This window comes from Gadus macrocephalus, chromosome 16 (assembly GCF_031168955.1).
Source record: "Gadus macrocephalus chromosome 16, ASM3116895v1".
NCBI lineage: Eukaryota > Metazoa > Chordata > Actinopteri > Gadiformes > Gadidae > Gadus > Gadus macrocephalus.
In genome coordinates, this window is record NC_082397.1 from 26199793 (window position 1) to 26220997 (window position 21205).

General features: G+C 44.7%; 2 protein-coding genes and 1 long non-coding RNA gene across 4 annotated transcripts; 2 read left to right on the top strand and 1 right to left on the bottom strand.

The window, feature by feature from the left end:
- Nucleotides 1–96: 96 nt before the first annotated feature.
- On the top strand, nt 97–2829 carry LOC132475066 (uncharacterized). The gene is made up of 3 exons (XM_060076051.1): nt 97–855; nt 1508–1971; nt 2095–2829. Exons 1-3 carry the CDS (start codon nt 666–668, stop codon nt 2362–2364), a joined length of 924 nt encoding a protein of 307 aa, XP_059932034.1. The 5' UTR covers nt 97–665; the 3' UTR covers nt 2365–2829.
- A 6099-nt stretch (nt 2830–8928) lies between these two features.
- On the top strand, nt 8929–9556 carry LOC132475078 (uncharacterized). Its single transcript, XR_009529802.1, has 2 exons — nt 8929–9118; nt 9208–9556. It is a non-coding gene; the product is annotated as an uncharacterized LOC132475078 (long non-coding RNA).
- On the bottom strand, nt 9207–13634 carry tmem199 (transmembrane protein 199). Of its 2 annotated transcripts, XM_060076055.1 has the most exons (6): nt 13205–13631; nt 12758–12831; nt 12430–12519; nt 11860–11902; nt 10809–10921; nt 9207–10407 (listed from the first exon to the last, which is right to left on the bottom strand). In XM_060076055.1, exons 1-6 carry the CDS (start codon nt 13386–13388, stop codon nt 10312–10314), a joined length of 600 nt encoding a protein of 199 aa, XP_059932038.1. In that variant the 5' UTR covers nt 13389–13631; the 3' UTR covers nt 9207–10311. The 2 variants fall into 2 exon arrangements, with proteins under 2 accessions (XP_059932038.1, XP_059932039.1); XM_060076056.1 differs by lacking the exon at nt 12430–12519 and having other exon boundaries at nt 13205–13634.
- Nucleotides 13635–21205: the final 7571 nt, after the last annotated feature.

The following is a 21205-nucleotide window of genomic DNA, read 5'->3' on the forward strand; positions in this document are numbered from 1 at the left end:
GGGGGGGGGGGGGGGGGGGTAATACACTGAGATTTGTTTTAAATGTAATATGCAATACAAATGCTACCGTGACAGTTTTGGGCCGCCCTGGCGATTGCTCCCGCGCCCCCTCCCTTCTCCGTTCGCGTCGTATATTTTAATTTACTGATTAAGCGACAAACGCATTTGTCGCCCTAGGCAGTCGCCTAGCTCGCCTATGCCGAGCGCCGGCCCTGCTGATACCTATGGATCATCTGATTTTTCCCTCTAGTTGCTAAAGCTCTATCGAATAACTTGTTACAGTGATTAAGATATATGAATAAACCCAAACATTTCTTTAGATGATTGACAGGCTCTTTGACATATTGAATAGCCGAAACCCTCATGCTAGAGGATACAAAGCACCTATTGGGAACCTCCATTGGTGTTACAAGTTTGAGTTCCTGTCAAAGGCTAGGAAGTACTTGCTAGCAGTCAAAGAGGTTACTTTTTAAATACTTATTGCATGTTGTTCTGAATAGAGTTCATGATATGCTATTATGCACAGAGTTCACAATGTGTTGTTTTGCACGGAGTTCATGATATGCTGTTCTGCATCAGGTTTAAAAGAAGTTCTGTATTTTTGTAGGTGGAGTTGGTAATATAATGAGCAATGTTGATAATTTAAAGTTAATGTAGTCTATAGCATGTCTGCTATGATCAGTTCTACAAAACATTTTGGAAATTTAAGGTACCTGTCTGTCATGGGGTTCGTTATAAACATTGACACTCTGATGGGAATGATTCCTCAACTCCTGGAAGAGCAACAATATGTCCTGAACTACCGCTTCAGCCAGGATCATTTGGAGCTTCTCTTCAATTCTATCAGAGCATCAGGTTTGATATATAAGATAAGATAAGACAATATATTATTTTATTCATCCCAGCAGGGAAATGTAGGTGTTCCAACAGCTAGCATACATACATACATACATACATACATACATACACACAACACAACACATTCACTCGTACAGCGGTTAAATTTCTTGTTATCTCTTATAACTTATCAGCCAATCACATGGAAGCAATGCATTTAGGCATGTAGACCTGGACAGGACAACTTATTGAAGTTAAATCCGAGCAACAGAATGGGGTTTGAAAGGGGGTTTAAGTGACTTTGAACATGGCATGGTTCATGGTGCCAGAAGGGCTGGTCTAAGTATTTCAGAAACTGCTGATCTACTGGGATTTTCACTCACAGCCATCTCTAGGGTTTACAGAGAATGGTAAAATCAAAATATTGAAAAAATAAAAGGGAGCAAGACGATAGGTCATATCCCTTTGTGGCGTTTTTGTGTGTGGTTTACTATAACTATGGAATAAGTTAATTGCCTCAATGTTAAGTAGCCCTGTGTTGGGTTTGATATCCTTCCTACTCTACCACTCATGTCTCCTAAGGAAAACAGGAAAACATGTCTCTATAAGGAAAACAGGAATGGTTGAAATATCTTAAAGGGTTGTATGTTGCTGTTTGTTTCTCTTTAAGGAGGCTGGAATAACAACCCAACTGCTGGACAGTTCCAGGGTATCTTCCACAAGCTCATCATGTATAGATGTGGTGTCAAGCCGGTGGATTCTGGCAACGTGAGAGGACAGGATGCCACTGTCACCCTGTCAGCTGAGCACTACACCAGAGTCTCCCTTTCCGCTGCTGAGATGTCCTCTGCAGATGCCGCCACTGCTGAAGAGCTGGTTTCTCCATTCCTGAACATTTCTGCCCTTGTAGGGAACCACAGCTACCTCCCGACTCGCTTCGGTGCTCTAGTAGACAACGCACTGGTCTACATTGCTGGGTTCGTTGTCCGGTGTATTTTTCGCAGCCTGTCCTGTGTTGTGTGCCGTGCCAGCCTGGTGACAGATGCTGTAGCTGTCCCATTTGACCAGAGCTACCATCTGCTGGAACTTCGTAATAACGGTGGGCTGATGATTCCTTCAAAGGGAACTGTAAAGGTCAGTAAAAACATCCATAAGCTCCTCTGTATACACAGCTAGCATGCTGCCAAACAATGACCAACAGCCCAACCCATCCTCATACAGTCACAGCTTTAACATTTTCTAAATCTCTTTTTGAAGGTGGTGAGAGCTGCGGAGAGGGCAATACGTCAACACTCTTCAGGGAAAGCCCCTGATGAGGTTGTTGTAGCCCACTTTGTCAGAGAGGAAATCGGGACAGAGGATGTCTTTGCACTGGGGAGCCATGTCCAAGAAAGCCAGTTTGGCATTGACAATCACCTGTCCCTCCTCCTGTCGCTGGTTGTCTGTCTTTATGCGAATACGGCTGCATCATATCGCCAAATTAACCTCGCTTACCGGGCAGAGAGGAAATTCCCGAAAAGAACTTGAAAAAACCATCCTGTTTCAAGGATTTTCAAAACGACAGATATAGTTACATATATATATATATATATATATATATATATATATACATATATAGTATTAAATGTATAATTGTAAACATACTGTACCAAACTACATTAGGATTATAAATCAATAAAAATTATATATAAAGTGTAAATATAGTACATCAAATTATAAAAACTATTATAGACCTGTGTATATATATGTACATATATGGATTGTATAAATATATAAATTATAAAATATATAGTATTTTAAGTTGCATATGTATGGATTGTAAATATCAAATATAGTGTCATAAATAAAGAAAATTGTATATAGATAGATATATAAAAAGATGAGGAACACAGGAAGTTAATTTATTAAATATTTATTGTGCTTTTCTTTGTTTTGTATTTTTCACATGTTTAATTTGTATTTGAATGTCTGAAATAAATTCAATCAATAGTTCCAGTTGTATCTCAGTCTGGAGGGTTGCTGGTTCTAGTCCAGTGTGATGTAGTGTTAGAGTGGTTTGAGAGTTATAAGTTAAATGGATAAGATATTTACTTTTTGAGAAATAAAATGTTCAGCAGAAACATTTCTGATAGTAGATATAATCAGTGGCAAGTTAAATGTCATGTGTTAAAAAGGTGGACGGCGACCAGTGTCCGCCTGACGACCGTGATGGGACAGGACACCGGAATGAGGGGGAGGAAGCGGCTGGCCGTCCAGTTGGGTGACCGGGAGGTGATGCATGAGTTTTGGCTCGTCAACATCCGGGACTCATGCATCATCGGACTGGACCTGCTAACCCGCTGGGGTGCCAGGGTTGACATGGCTGGAGCAGCCATCACCGTGGGAACAGAGACTGTGGCGCTCCAGTCCGGACGGGGAGGGGACTCTGGCGGCCGGCGGAGTAGTCGCCGGGCTATGGCCCGGAGGCCTCTGCCTCTGCCCGTTCCTTGCGTTCCCCGCAGGCCTGTGTTTGCCGCCTTTCCTTCCCCCGAGACTGCCGAAGCCGTTAATGCGCTTTGGCTGCGCAGTGGAGTTGGGCTCGACGTGCAGCAGAGTCAGCAGCTGAGGCTGTTACTCGAGGAGTATGGGGACATTTTCGCGGCTCGGGATGAGGATTGCAGGCGGACAGGGCTAGTGCAGCATGCCATCGACACCGGCTCTGCTCAGCCCATCCACCTGCGGCCCCACCGATTAGCACTGGCCAAACGCCAGGCGGCAGAGGTCAAGGTCCGCGAGATGGCTGCCGGGGGGGTAATGAGCCCTCGTCCAGTCCATGGGCGGCTCCGGCCGTCCTGGTGAGGAAGAAGGATGGTAGCTGGAGGTTCTGCTTGGACTACCGGCGCCTCAACAGGGTTACGCGGAAGGACTCATACCCGCTGCCACGGATCGACGACGCCCTGGACTACATCGGGGGTTCTAGCTGGTTCAGCTCCCTGGACCTGCGTAGCGGTTACTGGCAAGTGGAGTTGGCGCCCGAGGCCAGACATAAGACTGCGTTCACCATCGGGCAGGGGTTGTGGCAGTTTCGGGACATGCCGTTCGGGTTATGCAACGCACCGGCGACGTTCGAGCGGATGATGGAGAGGGTGCTGGCGGGCGTCCCCCAGAGCCATTGTGTCGTGTACCTGGATGACTTGTTGGTGCACGCCCGCGATTTCGGCGGGGCACTGGCGAACCTGCGGGAGGTTCTTGAGGCGATCCGCCTGGCCGGGTTGCGGCCGAACCCTGCCAAATGTTCCCTGTTGGCCAGGGAAACGTTGTTCTTGGGGCACGTGGTGAACGAACATGGCGTAGCCACTAACCCGGACAAGGCGGCAGCGGTCCGGGCCTGGCGGGGTACTACCGCCGGTTCGTCCAGGACTTTGCCACAGTTGCCAGCCCCCTCCACCGCCTAACCGAGGCGGGCCGGCCGTATGTCTGGGACGACGCCTGCGCCACGGCCTTCGCCCGACTCAAGGTGGTCCTCACCGAGGCTCCAGTCCTGGTTTACCCCGACGCTGGTCTCCCTTTTGTCATTGACACCGATGCCAGTAATGTGGGGGTCGGTGCGGTCCTTTCCCAGGGGGTGGGGGAAGAGGAACGTGCCGTGGCCTACTTCAGCCGCACTCTCAGTCGGGCGGAGCGCAATTACTGTGTGACCCGGGGGGAGTTGTTGGCTGTGGTTCTGGCCGTGAGGCATTTCAAGCCATACCTGCATGGCAAGCGCTACCTGATCCGCACCGACCATGCGTCTCTCACGTGGCTCCTCAGTTTTAAGAACCCTGAGGGCCAGGTGGCTCGATGGTTGGAGGTTTTACAAGAGTATGACTTCGAGATCCAGCATCGGGCGGGGCGGCTCCACAGCAACGCCGACGCACTCTCCCGACGGCCCTGTGCAGTCCTGGTGTGCCTCTACTGCCTGCGCCAGGAGGAGCGGGCCAACGAGTGGTGGCGCTGGTGAGGGACTGGCTGGAAGCGGGGCAGCGCCCCAATTGGCCGGAGGTGTCGGCACGAGGACCGGAGGTAAAGGCCTACCACTCCCAGTGGGGATGCTTCCAGCTCCATGATGGGGTGGTCTACAGCAGGTGGCATGACCCTAGGGGTAAGGGTGACATTCTGCAGCTGTTGGTGCCCTGTGTGCTTCGTCCCCAGGTGCTGCAGCTAGTCCACGGCTCGGTGGGAGCGGGGCACTACGGGAACGCTAAGACCCTGCCTCGCCTGCGGGGGCGGTTCTACTGGCCGGATTGTCGACGGGACATCGAGCTGCACGTCCACTGTTGTGACACCTGCACAGCACAGAAGCGCTCCCACGCCCCGCTCCAGCAGTACCTAGTGGGAGCACCGATGGAGCGGGTGGGGGTCGACGTCCTGGGGCCATTCCCAGTCACCGACTCCGGCAACCACTATGTCCTCGTGGCCATGGACTACTTCACCAAATGGCCTGAGGCGTATGCGGTGCCGGACCAGACTGTGCCACCACCGTAGAGAGGCTGCTGGAGGAGATGTTTGCCCATTTCGGGGTCCCTGCTGAGCTCCACTGCGACCAGGGGCGGAACTTTGAATCCCAGGTCTTTGGAGAGGTCTGCCGGCGGGGTGCACAAGACGAGGACGACGCCACTCCATCCCCAGAGTGACGGTTTGGTGGAGCGGTTTAACCACACCCTGGCCACCCAGCTCGCCATCCTCACCAGCCAGCACCAGCGGGACTGGGACGGCCACCTTCCCCTGGTCCTGTGGTCCTATCGGACTGCAGTACAGGAGTCCAGTCACTGCACGCCAGCTGCCCTCATGTTCGGGCGGGAGCTCCGGACACCGGTGGACTTGGTGTTCGGGTCTCCGCCCGAGCCTTAGATCGCTGGGGGTGCGGCTATGGACTATTCCACAGGCTGAGGGATCACCTGCTCGTGGTCCATGACTACACCCGGCAGGCTCAGGCTGCCTCAGGGGTGAGGCAGAAGAGGGGCTATGACACCGGGGACGAGCGTTCACACCCGGGGACAGGGTGTGGGTGTACTGCCCCGTCAGAAAAGAAAGGGGTCTGCCCTAAACTGCGGAGCCACTGACAGGGGCCTGGGGAAATCCTGGGTTAAATTTTCGCCGGAATTACGCTTCAAAAATGAATTCTGAGTGGCTTGCATGTTCCAAAATTATAATTATTTATTTTCAGAAACGGCCAGTATTTTGCCCAGCTTTGCTCTAGAGCAGGGGTGTACAAACTTTTTTTCAAAGGGGGCCATATTTGAACAATTTAAAAACCTCGAGGGCCGAATGCCTCTCCCGAGATAAAGATAGACTTTATTTTCACCTATACAACCAAATTGGGAGAATTATATATATTATATATATAATTATAATATCTTTGGACCATAATAAAGTCACATGCAAATTAATTGCATTTCATAATTTTTATTTAACGATATGCAATAGTCTGCAATAGACTTCAATTTGACAATAACAAATGCTTGAAGAAAAAAATGTCTTTCACAACTTCTATATCACACCACATAAGGAACAAGCATTGAGGAATAGTTAATTTGAGAAGACATGTATGATTTCATGACAAATTCACATAAACTGTATTGCAACAATTGCAGTCAAATAAAAATATTGTCTTTTCTTCAATTTCATTAACCCAGAACAGTAGGAAACTAACAACAATTTGACCATAAAAAAATGCACATGCAAAAAATAAACATACAGGTCTCTAACAATTTCCAGATCGCACCACACTATGGCGACACATTAGTGCCATAATTCACTGATGTGTTAAAAGATGCATTCGGGCGTATTATATTATTCCACACGCGTAGATATTAACTGCGAGCGCGCAAATGATCTCTGCGCGCGCGCAAATTACCTCTGCGCGCGCAAAACAGCCTCTCGCTCGCGCAAATTACCTCAGCGCGCGCAAAACAGCCTCTCGCGCGTAACAGCCTCTCGCGAAAGATCTTTTTACGCTCGCTCAAATTTAATTTTGGCACTATGGGGGAGGGAACCAAGGCAGGGCGGGCTTTCCTATGATTGGCCGTTTCTGAAGCGCGATATTTGATTGACAGCCCTCCTCAGCCTTCCTCTCATTCAATTCCAATCTGAATTGTACAGTAAATGGCTGAAACGATAGTTACGTATTGTAACTCTAGATTCTATGAGTATAGGCACAGCCTTTTAAGGCTATTGCTATTGGGTTATCCCTAGGCGTGAGCCGTAGCACTGAAAAATGTGTAATCCCCGACAGGGACGTGCACAGGGGGGTTGCTCAGGTTGCTTGGGCAACTGCCCATATGCCCTCCTCGACTCAGGTTGCCCTTCCGAGGAAAAAAAAAATATATATATATATTTTTTTTTTAATCATTTAATGGATGCAGAATTTCATGTAGGCCTAGATAATAAAAATCGCCACTCGAAACATTTCATAAAGTAAGCGTAGCCTCATTCAATTCCGTTCGGGCACTGAGAGTGAAAGTCAGTAGGGGGAGGGCAAACTCTGCCCCGCGGCAATAGCCGCTTTTGCCGCCTCCCCGCTGCCGCCCTTCCCCCATTTAAATGAATGGAGGCGGCGAGTTTCCGTGCGGCGTGTGAAAGCTGCTTTACGTAGCTGCAGCGCTGCACGCGACCGGAACACCGGCACCTGTGAGACGACTGCCTTGATGTTCTCGGAAAAGGTGAATTTGAGATGTATAACAAACAAATAATCATCATCACGTTTTATGAAATGAATTACAATCTTCATAAATCCAGGCTCAGTTTGCCACGTACCGTTTAGCCTAAATAATCAGACAGCTAGCTAGCTTGCAGACAAGCAGCCCGTTATCACATTTTTTGGTAGGCAAACTAAGCTACATGTCTGCTGATAGTTAGTTTCTAACATTTCGTTTTAACAAGAAGAATAAATGATGGAAGTAATGCATCACATGCATTCTTTCATTCAAAATGGTTCATGCCTAAATCTTATCACTATTTTGGGTATTGTTTGTTATTGTTAAGTGAAGCCGAAATGCCCAATGAAAAGAGGAGGATTCAGGAGAGAGAGAGAGACAACTAAAGGAGGCAGCAAAGAGGAGCACATCACTACAGGGTAGTGATGTGCTCCGAAATCCGAAATCAGTGTGGTCAAGAGCGGCTGTCTGACCTCCTCCTGCTGTCCATAGAGAAGGACATACCGACAAAGAAGAGGTTCTGAAGGCTTCTCTTTTGAAGTTTTGCATTTTTAAAATGTCAATTTGGAGAAACTTATCAGTGACTTGATAGGATGTTGTTTAATTATGTTTGTGTTCATGTTATGTTCTTCTTCTTCAAATCATGTTTTTCTGCATTATCGTTAGTAGTAGTTATTTCAGTGTTTTACTTATTTGTATTAATATATTATAAAGACCCAGTTATTCTCAGTCCTTCATATAGCCTGTGAGTTTTTTTTTTTGGGGGGGGGGTGCCCTTTTTTTCAGGTCAGAGCAACTGCCCCTCAAAATTCCTGTGCATGTCCCTGATCCCCGACCACCAACAGCGTGGGCCTCAATTACGTCCGCGTGCGGCGTGCCTCAACGACGTCCGCATTTCGCAGATATAGTCGGGCGCCGGCGGACGTTCTGCTCCCAATAAACAGCTTTTCTTCAGCTATTTAAAGGACAATGAGGCCGACACTTAAAAGGCTGCGCCTATACTCATAGAATCTGGAGTTACAATACGTAACTCGTTTCAGCCATTTACTGAACAATTCAGAATTGAATGAGAGGAGGGCTGAGGAGGGCTGTCAATCAAATATCACGCTTCAGAAACGGCCAATCATAGGAAAGCCCGCCCTGCCTTGGTTCCCTCCCCCATAGTGCCAAAATTAAATTCGAGCGAGCGTAAAAACATCTTTCGCGAGAGGCTGTTACGCGCGAGAGGCTGTTTTGCGCACACTGAGGTAATTTGCGCGCGCGAGAGGCTGTTTTGCGCGCAAAGAGGTAATTTGCGTGCGCGCATAGATCATTTGCGCGCTCACAGTTAATATCTACGCGTGTGGAATAATATAATACACCCGAATGCATCTTTTATCACATCAGTGAATTATGGCACTAATGTGTCGCCATACCACACAACCAAACTTGTTGTTTCAACATAAGATTTGAGTGTCCATGCTGCCTTGAAATTTTATGCCAACATAACGAAGACAATAAGTTAACTTAAATAGATATTGCTATTTGACTCAACTCCATATTCAGTCCATATTACTTGAAACCGTTAGATGTATGTTTTAAATAGCATTATAAGTAACATAGTTTTTGTTGATGCAACTACAAAACTAGTGAGTTGTATTTACATTTATGAACTGATTGAAAATAAACTGCTATCAAGATTACTTAAATTTATAAGTTGATTTAACTGATATACTAGTGAGTTGTACTTACATTTATGAACTGATTGAATATAAAGCCCATTCAGGATTGCTTAAATGTATAGTTTGATGTAGCTACAGCAGCCATGATGTAGTAATACGTCCATGCGATTGCTAACCCCTATGCTTATTAGCCTACCTGTGGGGGGGAGGGGTCAGGTTCATGGGGGTCGCGGATGTGGCTAGCACTAGAATGGTGCTGCCACCATGTGGTGAAAAGAGAAATTGCAACGGTGGCAGGCTGGCAGGCCATAAATAATACATTTTCGTAAGGTCTTTGGACATGCCTGCTCTAGAGGAACACAGGATTCATGGCTTAAGTAGGCACAAAGGTTGTCTTAAGTGGTAACCTCAGAAAATACCACATGCTGCAGGTTAGATTTTAGAGATGCAAAGTGGGCAGATAAGAGCAGGTGAGTGGTGTGCTGAGGATTCATCCCAAGCTTGGTTTTGATTGGTCAATTTGTCCAGGGAGAGTTCTACTTTGAGAGGCTTTCCAGAATTACTTGTTGCTATGGTTGGTTGCATGGTACGTTTCGTTCTAGCATACTGGTAGTTTTTGAGTCAAGAACTGTTAACCAGACAGAACTGCCATGGGAATGATTGGAAATGATGTCCTATAATAATGATAATAGCATAATAATGTTACATTTCTGAGAAGCAGTTAACTATATCTATTTGCCTGCCAAGTTTCACATCTCTAGCATAGAAATGTGATTACAATAAAATACCTACCAACACCTGGCCCTTCGGCCCTGGAGCCCCCCATGACGGACCAAGACAACATCCTTTGTAAGACAAGCAATACTTTTAATAACACAAGAAGTAGATACAGCATGTGGGGAAAAAGGAGATCAAGTTAATAAATAAAAAAACATAACATAACTTTGCTATCAATACCAAAGCAATTGGCATCAATCAATACCCAAACATCAACGCTAAAACTCCCATTCAAATCGTTTGGTCCAATCACCAGGTCTAATGATCTCAAAGTGATCAAGAACAGATACATATGTTCATATTCGTGATGATAATTCAATGAGAACGTTTGCCGTCGAGGGCCCAGGGTCCTGATGTAACCTCTATGGTTCTCCTAATTCTCCTTCCATGGTTCGGACCAAGACGTACAGCTCTGCCAAACCGACAACAGACGTGGCGATAACTGCAGCAATCACCCTCTGGAACCAAAGCAAAGGGGTTCATTTGTGTTAAAGAAGAAAACATCCAAACTGTCCACAGTAAGAGGGAACCACTGCACTTTATCCATGACTTGAATGGACATGTACATCAATGACTCCATTTTGAAAGTTGCTCAAACAATGCAGTGACAGGAACTCAAATAGTTTGTGTGTGCATAGTTCAACACACTGAGTAAAGGAGTCAGATGTAATCCAAAGCATACACTGATTGCTGACTCATATCCAAAAGGTTTGGAGAAAGACCTATTTCTAAGCATAATTAGGCATAAGTCACCATTAAATAATTATACATTCAATACATATGCACAAAAACTAAAAGTTGTCAAAGGAAGCGGACATTTTATGCAATGACACCGCTAAGATAAAGTGCTTGAATTTACCGCTGAAGTCTCAGTGAAGATATACTGGCTGCCCATGTAGGAACAGGCAAACGTTGCGGCAACCGTCACCAGGAAGTTTAACACCGTCACAACAGCGGCCTTAGCTGAGCGCACTGCGAACAGGAATGGTATGATAAAAAGTGAATACATTTATACTGCAGTTTTCAAGTGCTTTAGAATGATTTAACATTATAATTGATATAGCATATTCTTACATTACTTGTATTTTAGCTATTACTTTTCCTTCCATGACTACCCTACAGACAGTTCATGTGCATGTTGGTTGCGTATTGCTCAAAAGACACCTTGCCAGGATGTACCCACAGGATCTCTTCTGGCGCATTTCCACTGCAGGGTGCGGAACGGATCGGATCGCAAAGGTGCGGGTCGGATCGCGTTTCCACCGCCAAAAGTGGGCGTGACCCGGACTTTGCCGTACCCGTTCCGACCCCATTCTAGGGACTCCTCCGTTGCGGTACCCAAAACGAGACCAGACGCCTGAAAGGGTACCCTGGAATTCTAGCTACACCCCCCCTCCGTTGATTGGTCGACAGAATCGTCACTTCCGGGTGACGCGGGGATAAAAACAAACAAACAGTAGCCTCAAGGTATTATTCTTTACAATTAACATGTCGCGTAAAAAGCTTGCTTGGGCGAACAAGGAGGTGGAGACGTTCGTCTGCATTCTTGCGGAGGAAGACGTTGTTTACGATGTTTACGTAGCTGCCGCGGCGATTGACATCCGGCCTACCACCAAGGGTACTGTCGGCAGTGGAAACGCGACCTCGGAACTGAGCTGGGCTATACTGCCCCCTCCACCGCACCTTTGCGATCCGATCCGTTCCGCACCCTGCAGTGGAAATGGGGCATTATAGACGACCCACTCTACATCATGAGACATTCTTGTATTATAGCCCACCGGGCAACAATGCTTCTCACAGAGACAAAATTACATTGAAGATCCATATATATAAGATTAAGTATATCTATCTATCTATCTATCTATCTATCTATCTATAGATATATAGATATATATATATTAGGGACAAACCTTGCATTCCAAAATCTGCCAGTGTTCCATTCCGGTTAATTTCCTTGAAGGTTAAGAGAGATATATAATATTATACTTTTAGATAACTACATTTTTGTATTCCATTAAAGTGGTCAACAGGGATGGCTGACTAAACTTAAAAAAATTAACCCTGCCAATACCCTATATTTTAGTAGGTAATGTGCATATTCAAGCAATATCGATTTGGTTACAAAACAAAATATCTCATTACGCATGTTTTCATGTCTCATGCCTTTTAAACCACTTTTTGACGAGCCTGAAGAGTGAAGGCACAATAGTTGTACCAACCACATGGACAGCATTAACACCACAATTCACAATATAACACAATGTGTGTAACATCGTAATAACTTAACTAACTCAAAAAATAAATAACCATTTCAACAATTCAATTCTAAAAAGTGTACCATTGTGGGGTAATCTGTACAATGATGTTGACCCCTTAAGATGACCCTTGAATCTATGTAAATGCATCATACATGATAAATCATGATCATTGCCAACAAACCCATGCACCTTGCACATGGTTGTCATGTTAACAGAAGTCACCTGAGTGTTGACATTACGCGTGATCCTGTGATACTCCTCATTCGCCAGCTTGGCTTTAATCTTCTCGAGTCGGGCCACCAGCTCAGGGTTCTGGTGTGAAGAACATTAGTATCATACGATATAATTGACTGTCATTAGTACTGTATCTATATGTAGTACATATACTATCATTAGTATACGTGTTCGGTATGAGTTCAGATATAACTGCGATACATTATGTCGGAAACATTGATTTACTAAAATAACTCTGGAGTTCTGAAAGCAACGAGCACTGCAACACTTAAGGCTGAGGGTTAGGGCAAAGGGTTGTAATGGTATCAAGACTTACCCTCGGATGCTTCACTACCTCCGGCAGATACGGCAAGCTGGTCTCCAACAACTGGTACAGGTAGAAAGGATGCCCTGAAGGCAAAAGGTCAAACTTAAACTTATACGAGTTCTCAAGACACAGCAGGTGATTATACATAAACCTAGGCAATTATGCCGGCGATTAAAGAAGCACAAGGGTCTGGAGAAGAGCAATACATTTATTTCTACTTCCGATACGTTTTTGCGGGAGCAAATCACCGAGCTGGCATTTCCCCTTGGCGCGCTATTGGCTGGTTTAACACATTGATGACAGGGAAGCGTACTAGGCCCGTTGATCACGCCTCTTGTGCTGAAGAAAATGACAGCAGCTTCCCCAGACTAACGTGCAATCTATGATTGAGCTTGGTCTGGCAATAGCCAGACTAACATTAACCATGATGAGTGAACACAACGCAGCACGACTAACCATTATCTCGAAGACAATTCTTTAGTTTTCTTAACGTCGCAAATGAGATCCTGTCCTGATCTCTCTTCTCGACCAGTCCCTTCAGTTCGGCCCGCAGCTCCTCTGGACAGGAGAAGCCATTCTGTTCCAGAAGCTCCGTCAGCCTGAGTCTGACTCCGTCTCCTACTTCAAAGGAGGAGGCCATCGCTGGGGAGGTAAAGAGGTCGCTCCTGGTGACAATGTGGTTACACGTACAGCGTTAACTCAAACCGGACGGATGATTGTTTAGGCTCCGGTACTACCGTTCAAATAAAAATCGTTTATATTAATATTATTTCGTTGGATATATCAACTGCTCGTTAGACGCTGTCAGGACGGCTGTAAACAAGGTCGGAGGACACAATTTTTTTCTTCTTCTTCTTCTTCTTCTTCTTCTTCTTCTTCTTCTTAATGTTTTATGGCGGTTGACAAAAAACTTTTTAGTGGATTACCGCCACCTACTGGTATGGAGTGTAGATCGGGACTTTTACACATTCCTGAATTTTATGAATAAATAAATAAAATAAAGAAATCAAAGAAAAAAACTAAAAAAATTGATTCTCTCTATTAAGCTAGTTCTCCTAAGATACTGAAACAAAAACGGATTACATTTGTCCTCAGAACTTCTTCGTAAAAGATCCTGTAAATCATAATTCAACTTAATTTCTTTAAGATTCAATATCAGTTCCCTTCTCTCAGCATCATATTTTTGACAATAAAGCATAACATGTTCTAAAGTTTCTTCTTCATTACAATATTCACATCTTCCCGAATTGTGTTTTCCTATTTTAAATAATGTACTGTTTAATCTTGTATGACCAAAGCATAGCCTGGATATTATTGTTTCCTCTTTCCGGGTTCTCCACGTGCTTGTCATCACGCCTACTTTTCTCTGAATTCTGTGTAAGTGTAACCACCTTTCTTTTTTCTCTTCTTCCCGCTGCTTTTGCCACCTTTCTATCAATTTATACATGATAGTCGTTTTAATTTCCGTTTTACTAAAGGGAACCGTGATGGAGGACACCATTTTAAATCATATGACTCTATAAAACGTGTGTCATAGGCTGCATCCGAATACTCATACTTGCCTGCTATATAGTAGGCATTTTGTAGTAGGCCTACGTCACAAATATAGTGCGTCCAAATGCTCAGTACGCATTGTGTAGTAGGCAAAAAGTTTCCCAATGCGTGCTACCGCCACAGTATACAACGGGAGGTCACTACGCTATCCCATTATTCAGCCGGAGTCTGGTGACCGAAGAGGAAGAACGCAGCGGTGAAAAAAAAAAAAAAATCTAGATGGCTGACCCGTTGTGGGTACCGGATTGACTCGGCTGCCAGATCGACTCGGGGTCCTGCGCTTACAGATGACGTATCGACACTTAACGTATCGACATAAGCCAGAGAATAGCTGTGTTCGAAATCGTTCCCTATTCACTCACTCACTATTCCCTATATAGTGTCCATGATGTAGTGCACTATTTAGGGAACCAACAAACGAGAATTCGGACACTACGCTTAAGATTTCTAAACGTCATTTGCGTCAGTAAATGCGCCGGGTATTTGTGTGACGCAGACAGATGCGCCAACATCATGTAAACAAACCGGTCACTCTCGACGAAAGCTGGAGGTTGTATTGATGTTGAATGTTACATTTCCTTGTTTAATTCATTTTGAATGTTAAATATTCTATGTTAAATCCCAAATAAATTGTTGACATTTCTAAACGAAAGCCGGAGACTCCATCATTAAATGTATTCGTTTTCGCGGTTATTCAGCTTCTTCTTCTCCTCCGGGAAAACACGACCGCATTGCATTGTGGTATACGGGAGTAACATGTAGGGTACATCTATGTACCCTATTTTAAGTTCACTATATAGTGCCCTATATGGTGGACCACTGAGAATTCGAACACCCTACAAAATGGCGTGCACCCTATTTAGTGCACTACATCCATGATAGGGAACGATTTCGAACACAGCTAATGTCTAATATGAGGAGAATGGGCACTCGCTGGTTAGTTCCGGTTTTCTGGACTGGTTGCAGTGATAATCTCTGTCCACTCGGGGCGCTCGCAGGGGAGTCCAGAATGAATGGGAGCCTATGGGGTTTTATCCTCAGAATCCACTTTTCTCACAATGTCATTTTTTGTCAAGTAATTTGAAAGTTGCGTTCAAAAGGAGGGGCTAAGATAATAAACTCAGCTGAATATTGCATTTTTTAAGGTCACGTATCTGTTCTAAAAAGGTGTTAAAAAAATGCGATGACGTCACACATTGTCATACTGTCAAAGGTACTGCTTTACGGCAGTTTCTGAAGCACTTCGGCACTTCCGTATTTCCCTTTTCCCGCAACGATAACACCAGCTGTTGGAGGTAAGGCTTTTTATTGCTTAATACCAGTGGCAGCTGGTGAATTTTATTATAGAGGGGGCAGAAAGTTTGTAAACCAAACCCCGGTAGGGGGGTCTGGGGCCCTCCTCCCCCCGAAGATTTTTTTGTGTTTTTCACATAAAAACGAAGCATTCTGGTGCATTCTGACAAAATAGAACATTTCCTTACAAAGACGAATGGAGCCGGGGAACTAAGTTTTTACTTAATTTATTTGCCTTGTAGTATTCAGCAAGATTAAAAGTGATCAATAATAATAGTAGGCTATAGTAATAGTATAAATGCACAATTTAAATATATATTATAAAAAGGCATATTGGTCTATCAATATCTAAGCTATATTATTGTATGTACGTTTTTATTACGTATATTTATTCTGTTCAATGAGATGTTAACTGACAACATAGGCTTTTGGTTGTGGTAGCAGCCATGGTGACAATGGCTGGCTGCCACAGGTCGCTCATTCAGCCATACCTCTGGTTGGTTGCGACCGATTGGCCGCAAAAAGGGTTGCAACGCTTTTATGGTCGCGACCTAGTCGGTCAGCCTGCCAGAGCCAGTGGCCAGCGGCCAGTGGCCAGCGGCAGCCAGCCAGCCGACACCAGCCAGCGTCGCAGCCCGTCATTACGTCGTATAATTATCATAACATCGTACTAAATCCTACTAAAATGTTAAAATGAAAGAGGCCGATTGCGTCAGTAAGTTTGACTAAAAGGGGAAAGATCTATTTGACCGTGGAGAGAATCAAAATACAACCCCTCGATTAGGCTACTAACCTATAGCACCACTTACACCACTGTGGCTTTTGTGTTGATATTGCTACACTAAAAATATATATAATATATATAAAATATATTATACTATATCTTTCTTCATAGGATATTTTATTACTCTTTGACATTTACAAACCAATAGGCCCTGCAATATAATCAATACAAATTTGTACGCATCACTGTATTACAGTTAATTTAAAATTAATTAGAGATGGATAGACCAATAGGCCTATTTATTTATAGATATTATAAAAAAGCATATTGGTCTATCAATATCTAAGCTATATATTATTGTATGTACGTTTTAATTATACTGACGCAAGTGTATTTATTCTGTTCAATGAGATGTTAACTGATAATAGGCTTTTGGTTGTGGTAGCAGCCATGGTGACATTGGCTGGCTGCCACAGGTCGCTCATTCAGCCATACCTCTGGTTGGTTGCGACCTATTTACCGCCAAAAGGGTCGCAACGCTTTTATGGTCGCGACCTAGTCGGTCAGCCTGCCAGAGCCAGCTGCCAGCCGCAGCCAGCGGCCAGTGGCAGACAGCAGCCAGTGGCTAGCGGCAGACAGCGGCCAGCCGTGGCGGGCCTGACGTCGGAGCCAGCCAGCCGATACCAGCCAGGCGTCGCAGCCCGTCATTACATCGTATAATTATCATACCATCGTACTAAATCATACAAAAATGTTAAAATGAAAGAGGCCGATTGCGTCAATAAGTTTGACTAAATAAGCAAAAATATATCGGTCCGTGGAGAGAATCGAACACCGGCCTTCTTGATTACTAACCTAGCATCACTACCTCTTTCACCACTGTGGCATAGTATTCTTACTGTTGCACTTATATTTAAGTCTATCACTCTATAATGAAGAACTTTTTGCATAATATACCCAATTAGGCTCAAGGACATTTAACAAAACAAATTAGGCTATATATAAGATATAAAATACATTATTTGAATACGCCCGAAATTACAACTAATGTATTTTATTGATACTGATAGACCAACGATTTCATCATTTTAAACTGTACTTCAATATAAAAATATTAAAACAATTTTAGCAATAAAGAGCTGTAGGTAGCTTTCGCCAGAGAGCATGGCTTTCTGGTACTTCAACTGTCGCAAAAAACCTGTTAATAACATGCAAATTCACTGATTAAGGACCGCCCATAGACTTTGAGCGACCGAGCCAGCCAGCGACCAAAACGGCAGCCAGACGAGAAAACGGCAGCCAGACGAGCGACCAACACAGCGACCAATGCGACCTACGTTGCGACCAATGCGACCTACGTCGAGACCAATGCGACCTACGTCGCATTGCGGCCCAACTGGGAAACGGTGTGAAAACTGTACGATGCTCGTACGACCAACTCTGCGATCCACTTAGGCTAACGATGCTTTCGGGAAACGGGGCCCTGGTTTGATCCGGTTTCTAAGGCTTTTGTACACCGTTAAAGTTACGTCAACTATTTCTAAATGTTTAAAGGCCCACTATGCAGAATCGGCCATTTTGAAATGGTGTTTTTTTGTTACAATAAACCCATCCTTTTTTATAGTTGACGGGAGATGTTATATCCTAGATTAGAATTGTTTTATCTTTGGTTGTTGAACAGAATGATCAGTGTAAGAGTGTTGGCCAACATTATACATAACGATAGCATGAACAATTTGCCCAGCAATCGTGCGTATCTGGGCCCCGTTTCCCGAAAGCATCGTTAGCCTAAGTGGATCGCAGAGTTGGTCGTATGAGCATCGTACAGTTTTCACACCGTTTCCCGAAAGCATCGTTGGTAACGAACGTCTTGAAAACGCTCATAGCTAACGAGTGCTCCAGGGTACTCGTAGGAGGCTAAGAGCATCGTTAGCCTACTATAGAGTGAACTCATTATTGCATGCGGGTGTCTTCATTCATAAAAAAATGAAAACATTCAGGAGTATGCAATAATACAAATTATTCTAAAGAGGTCAGAGACTCCGTGCACAGCCCCGCCTTCCCCAGTAAACCAAGAAACCCGTGACGAACGGGGGATTTGACCCCCTCGGTTTTACACAGGAAACTTGAGATAAGAAGGTGAAATCACCGGGCGTGCCAATAAGCTACGACCGAACCGGCTCGGCAGTGTAGAAAGACCTATAGCCAGGGTTCGAGTTAGGTGGGAGGCAGTGGGAGCTGAGCTCCCATAAAGAGAGGTCTGGCTCCCATGAAAGCAGTAAACTCAAATATCTTTGGGGGTCTCGGAAAATACAGCCGCATAATATTGTAATTACAACTAAAGCTATTTTCCCTTCCACATGCAGAGTAATATTGACGGTAAGTAGGGTAATAGAACGCCGGTCATTATGAAAATAAGCCCAGACAGGGCGAACCGGACACCGACGCGAAACGGAGGTGCTTCGACCTGAAGGGGCTTATTTTCGATTATGAGCGGCTACTTGCCAACAGTGGCGGTTTTAAGGGGTGGCACGGGGTGGCATTTGCCACCCCAGGTATATATTTTGCCTCCCCAGTTGCCACCCCATTTTATTTCCAATTAAAGTATCAATTCTAGTTTTCAAACATAGTGGTTTATTCACATAAATGCGCTTACTATCTTCTCTCTGACCCACCCAAGAAGACTACTTTTTAAAACGTCCTCCGACCTCACCCCCACTGGAATTTCTAAATGGTTTCGCCCTTTCTGCCAGTCACGCACCTGACGTGACTGCGACCACCGTCTCAACCAGCACCACACGAGTAATCTCACCTGTTGCAATTTCAGCGGCGTGAAAATAATGAACAAAGGAGGGAGAGGTTGGTCAAAATCATTAAAAACCCTTTTCATGTAAACTAAGCCAATACAGCCCTCTACTGAGTCACAATTTTGGAATCCAATTATTTATTTTGGTTTTAGCATAATCCACTGCTAGCATGGTGCGCTAGCACTATTCGTGTTCGAGACATAGCTAACTAACAACTAGTTCCAAAACTAGCGATAGCAGCTATTTGTCTTTGCTTTGGGGTAGTTCTAGTAGATTCATTTTAAAATGTTGTGTTAGTTTGCATAGGTTGCTGTTCATCAGTACCAACGTCAGTACCATAGTAAACATTGCTTACTAGCGACTGGAAACAGCACACACTCGTCCGTGCATGTGTTGTACAGCTGTTATTTCACCGTTACGACTGACTGGTGGTGATTGGGGGAAAGGGGGAATGTGACAGACCAGACAAGTAACTTGTAGAGATGTGTGTGAATGTAACATTGAATTTACAGACCATAGCTACATGACTTTAATCTACTAACTTTCATGTTAATGTCTAATCTAGGTAGGAGACAGCAGAGTATTTTGGGGTTTTTTCACCCACCCAAAAAAGCAAAGATTTGTATTAGGGTATTAGAGCAGACAGAGGAGACACCTGAGGGAGAGGATTGTGAGCATGAAGTGCAGGAGAGAGAGGAGGAGCAGCAGGAGGAGCAGCAGGGAGAGGAGGTGCGTGAGCAGCATCAGGAGCAGGAGGGAGAGGAGGTGCGTGAGCAGCATCTGCAGCATGAGGGAGAGGAGGAGAGTGAGCAGCATCTGGAGGGTGAGGAGGAGCAGCAGCAGGAGGGAGAGGAGGAGCGTGAGCAGCATCAGGAGCATGAAGGAGAGGAGGAGTGTGAGCATCATCTGGAGGGAGAGGAGGAGCAGCAGCAGAAGGGAGAGGAGGAGTGTGAGCGGCATCAGGGGCATGAAGGAGAGGAGGAGCGTGAGCTTCCACCTGGAGCTCATGGTATGTCAGAGCGGTGTTGCTCAACCTTTGAGTTAGAACTAGTGGTTTGGGGGGGTTTGAGAGATCATGAAGCTCATGAGCCATATTTGTATGTTTTGTCGTTTGATGACATGGGCAATAGCAATATAGGCTTTACAATTGTCTTTTGCACATTGAAGTTGCATATTGAACTTGTCCATTAATTAAATATGCATTAGCCTCTCAGGTACTGTATGTGTCAGTGTTTCCCAAACTATGTTTCACTGCACTAGTGTGTTGAGTTTCTCTCTCTACTTATAGATATATCAAAGACAAAGTTGGAAGGACCAACACAGCCACACCTGAAAGCCTTTCCCAAGACCATGCAAGGCTGTGCACTGCGATCTTTCCGCAAGGACTGGTATGCTGAACACACATGGTTAGAATATTCACAAGCACAAAATGCAGCGTATTGTTTTGCTTGCAGGCATTTTGGCTGTTCAAAAGGGCAGGGCACTGTTTTTTCATCAAAGGGGGGTTACTCCAATTGGAAAAAGGCCACTAACAAAGATGGGGGGTTTAGTTTGCACAGTAAGTCAGAGGCACATGCAAATGCGATGATGGCATGGGGGGAATACAAAAAAATGGCAAAAAACAAAACATCAGTCCTGGGTATGATCAGCAAAACAAATAAAGATCAAATTGGAGAAAATAAGCATTACTTAAAAACTCTAGGTGAAGTGCTGCTCCTCACAGCCACACAAAACATTGCCCAACGTGGTCATAGGGAATCAGAGACATCAAAAAACCAGGGAAATTTTCGTGAAATTTTAAATCTGGTGAGTAAGCATGATCCCTTTATTAAAAAAAGGTTAAAAGAGGGACCTAGAAACGCAACTTACACATCCAAAGCGATTCAAAATGAGATCCTGGACAACTTAGCAGAAATGGTACTGGATGAAATTATGGATGAAGTTAAAGCCAGTAAGTATTTCTCAGTTATGGCAGATGAGACAAAAGATATAAGTAAAAAGGAGCAAATGTCCATTGTCCTGAGGTATTATTATGATGGTGCGGTACGTGAGAGTTTTCTGGGGTTTTCGGAAGCAAAA

Coding starts and splice junctions, on each gene's coding strand:
- LOC132475066 (XM_060076051.1), top strand. CDS start 666: ATGTCTGCTATGATCAGTTCTACAAAACATTTTGGAAATTTAAGGTAC. Junction 856..1,507: donor CAATTCTATCAGAGCATCAG/GTTTGATATATA, acceptor TTTCTCTTTAAG/GAGGCTGGAATAACAACCCA. Junction 1,972..2,094: donor CTTCAAAGGGAACTGTAAAG/GTCAGTAAAAAC, acceptor CTCTTTTTGAAG/GTGGTGAGAGCTGCGGAGAG.
- tmem199 (XM_060076055.1), bottom strand. CDS start 13,388: ATGGCCTCCTCCTTTGAAGTAGGAGACGGAGTCAGACTCAGGCTGACG. Junction 11,903..12,429: donor CGCGTAATGTCAACACTCAG/GTGACTTCTGTT, acceptor TTAACCTTCAAG/GAAATTAACCGGAATGGAAC. Junction 10,922..11,859: donor GGCAGATTTTGGAATGCAAG/GTTTGTCCCTAA, acceptor TCCTGTTCGCAG/TGCGCTCAGCTAAGGCCGCT.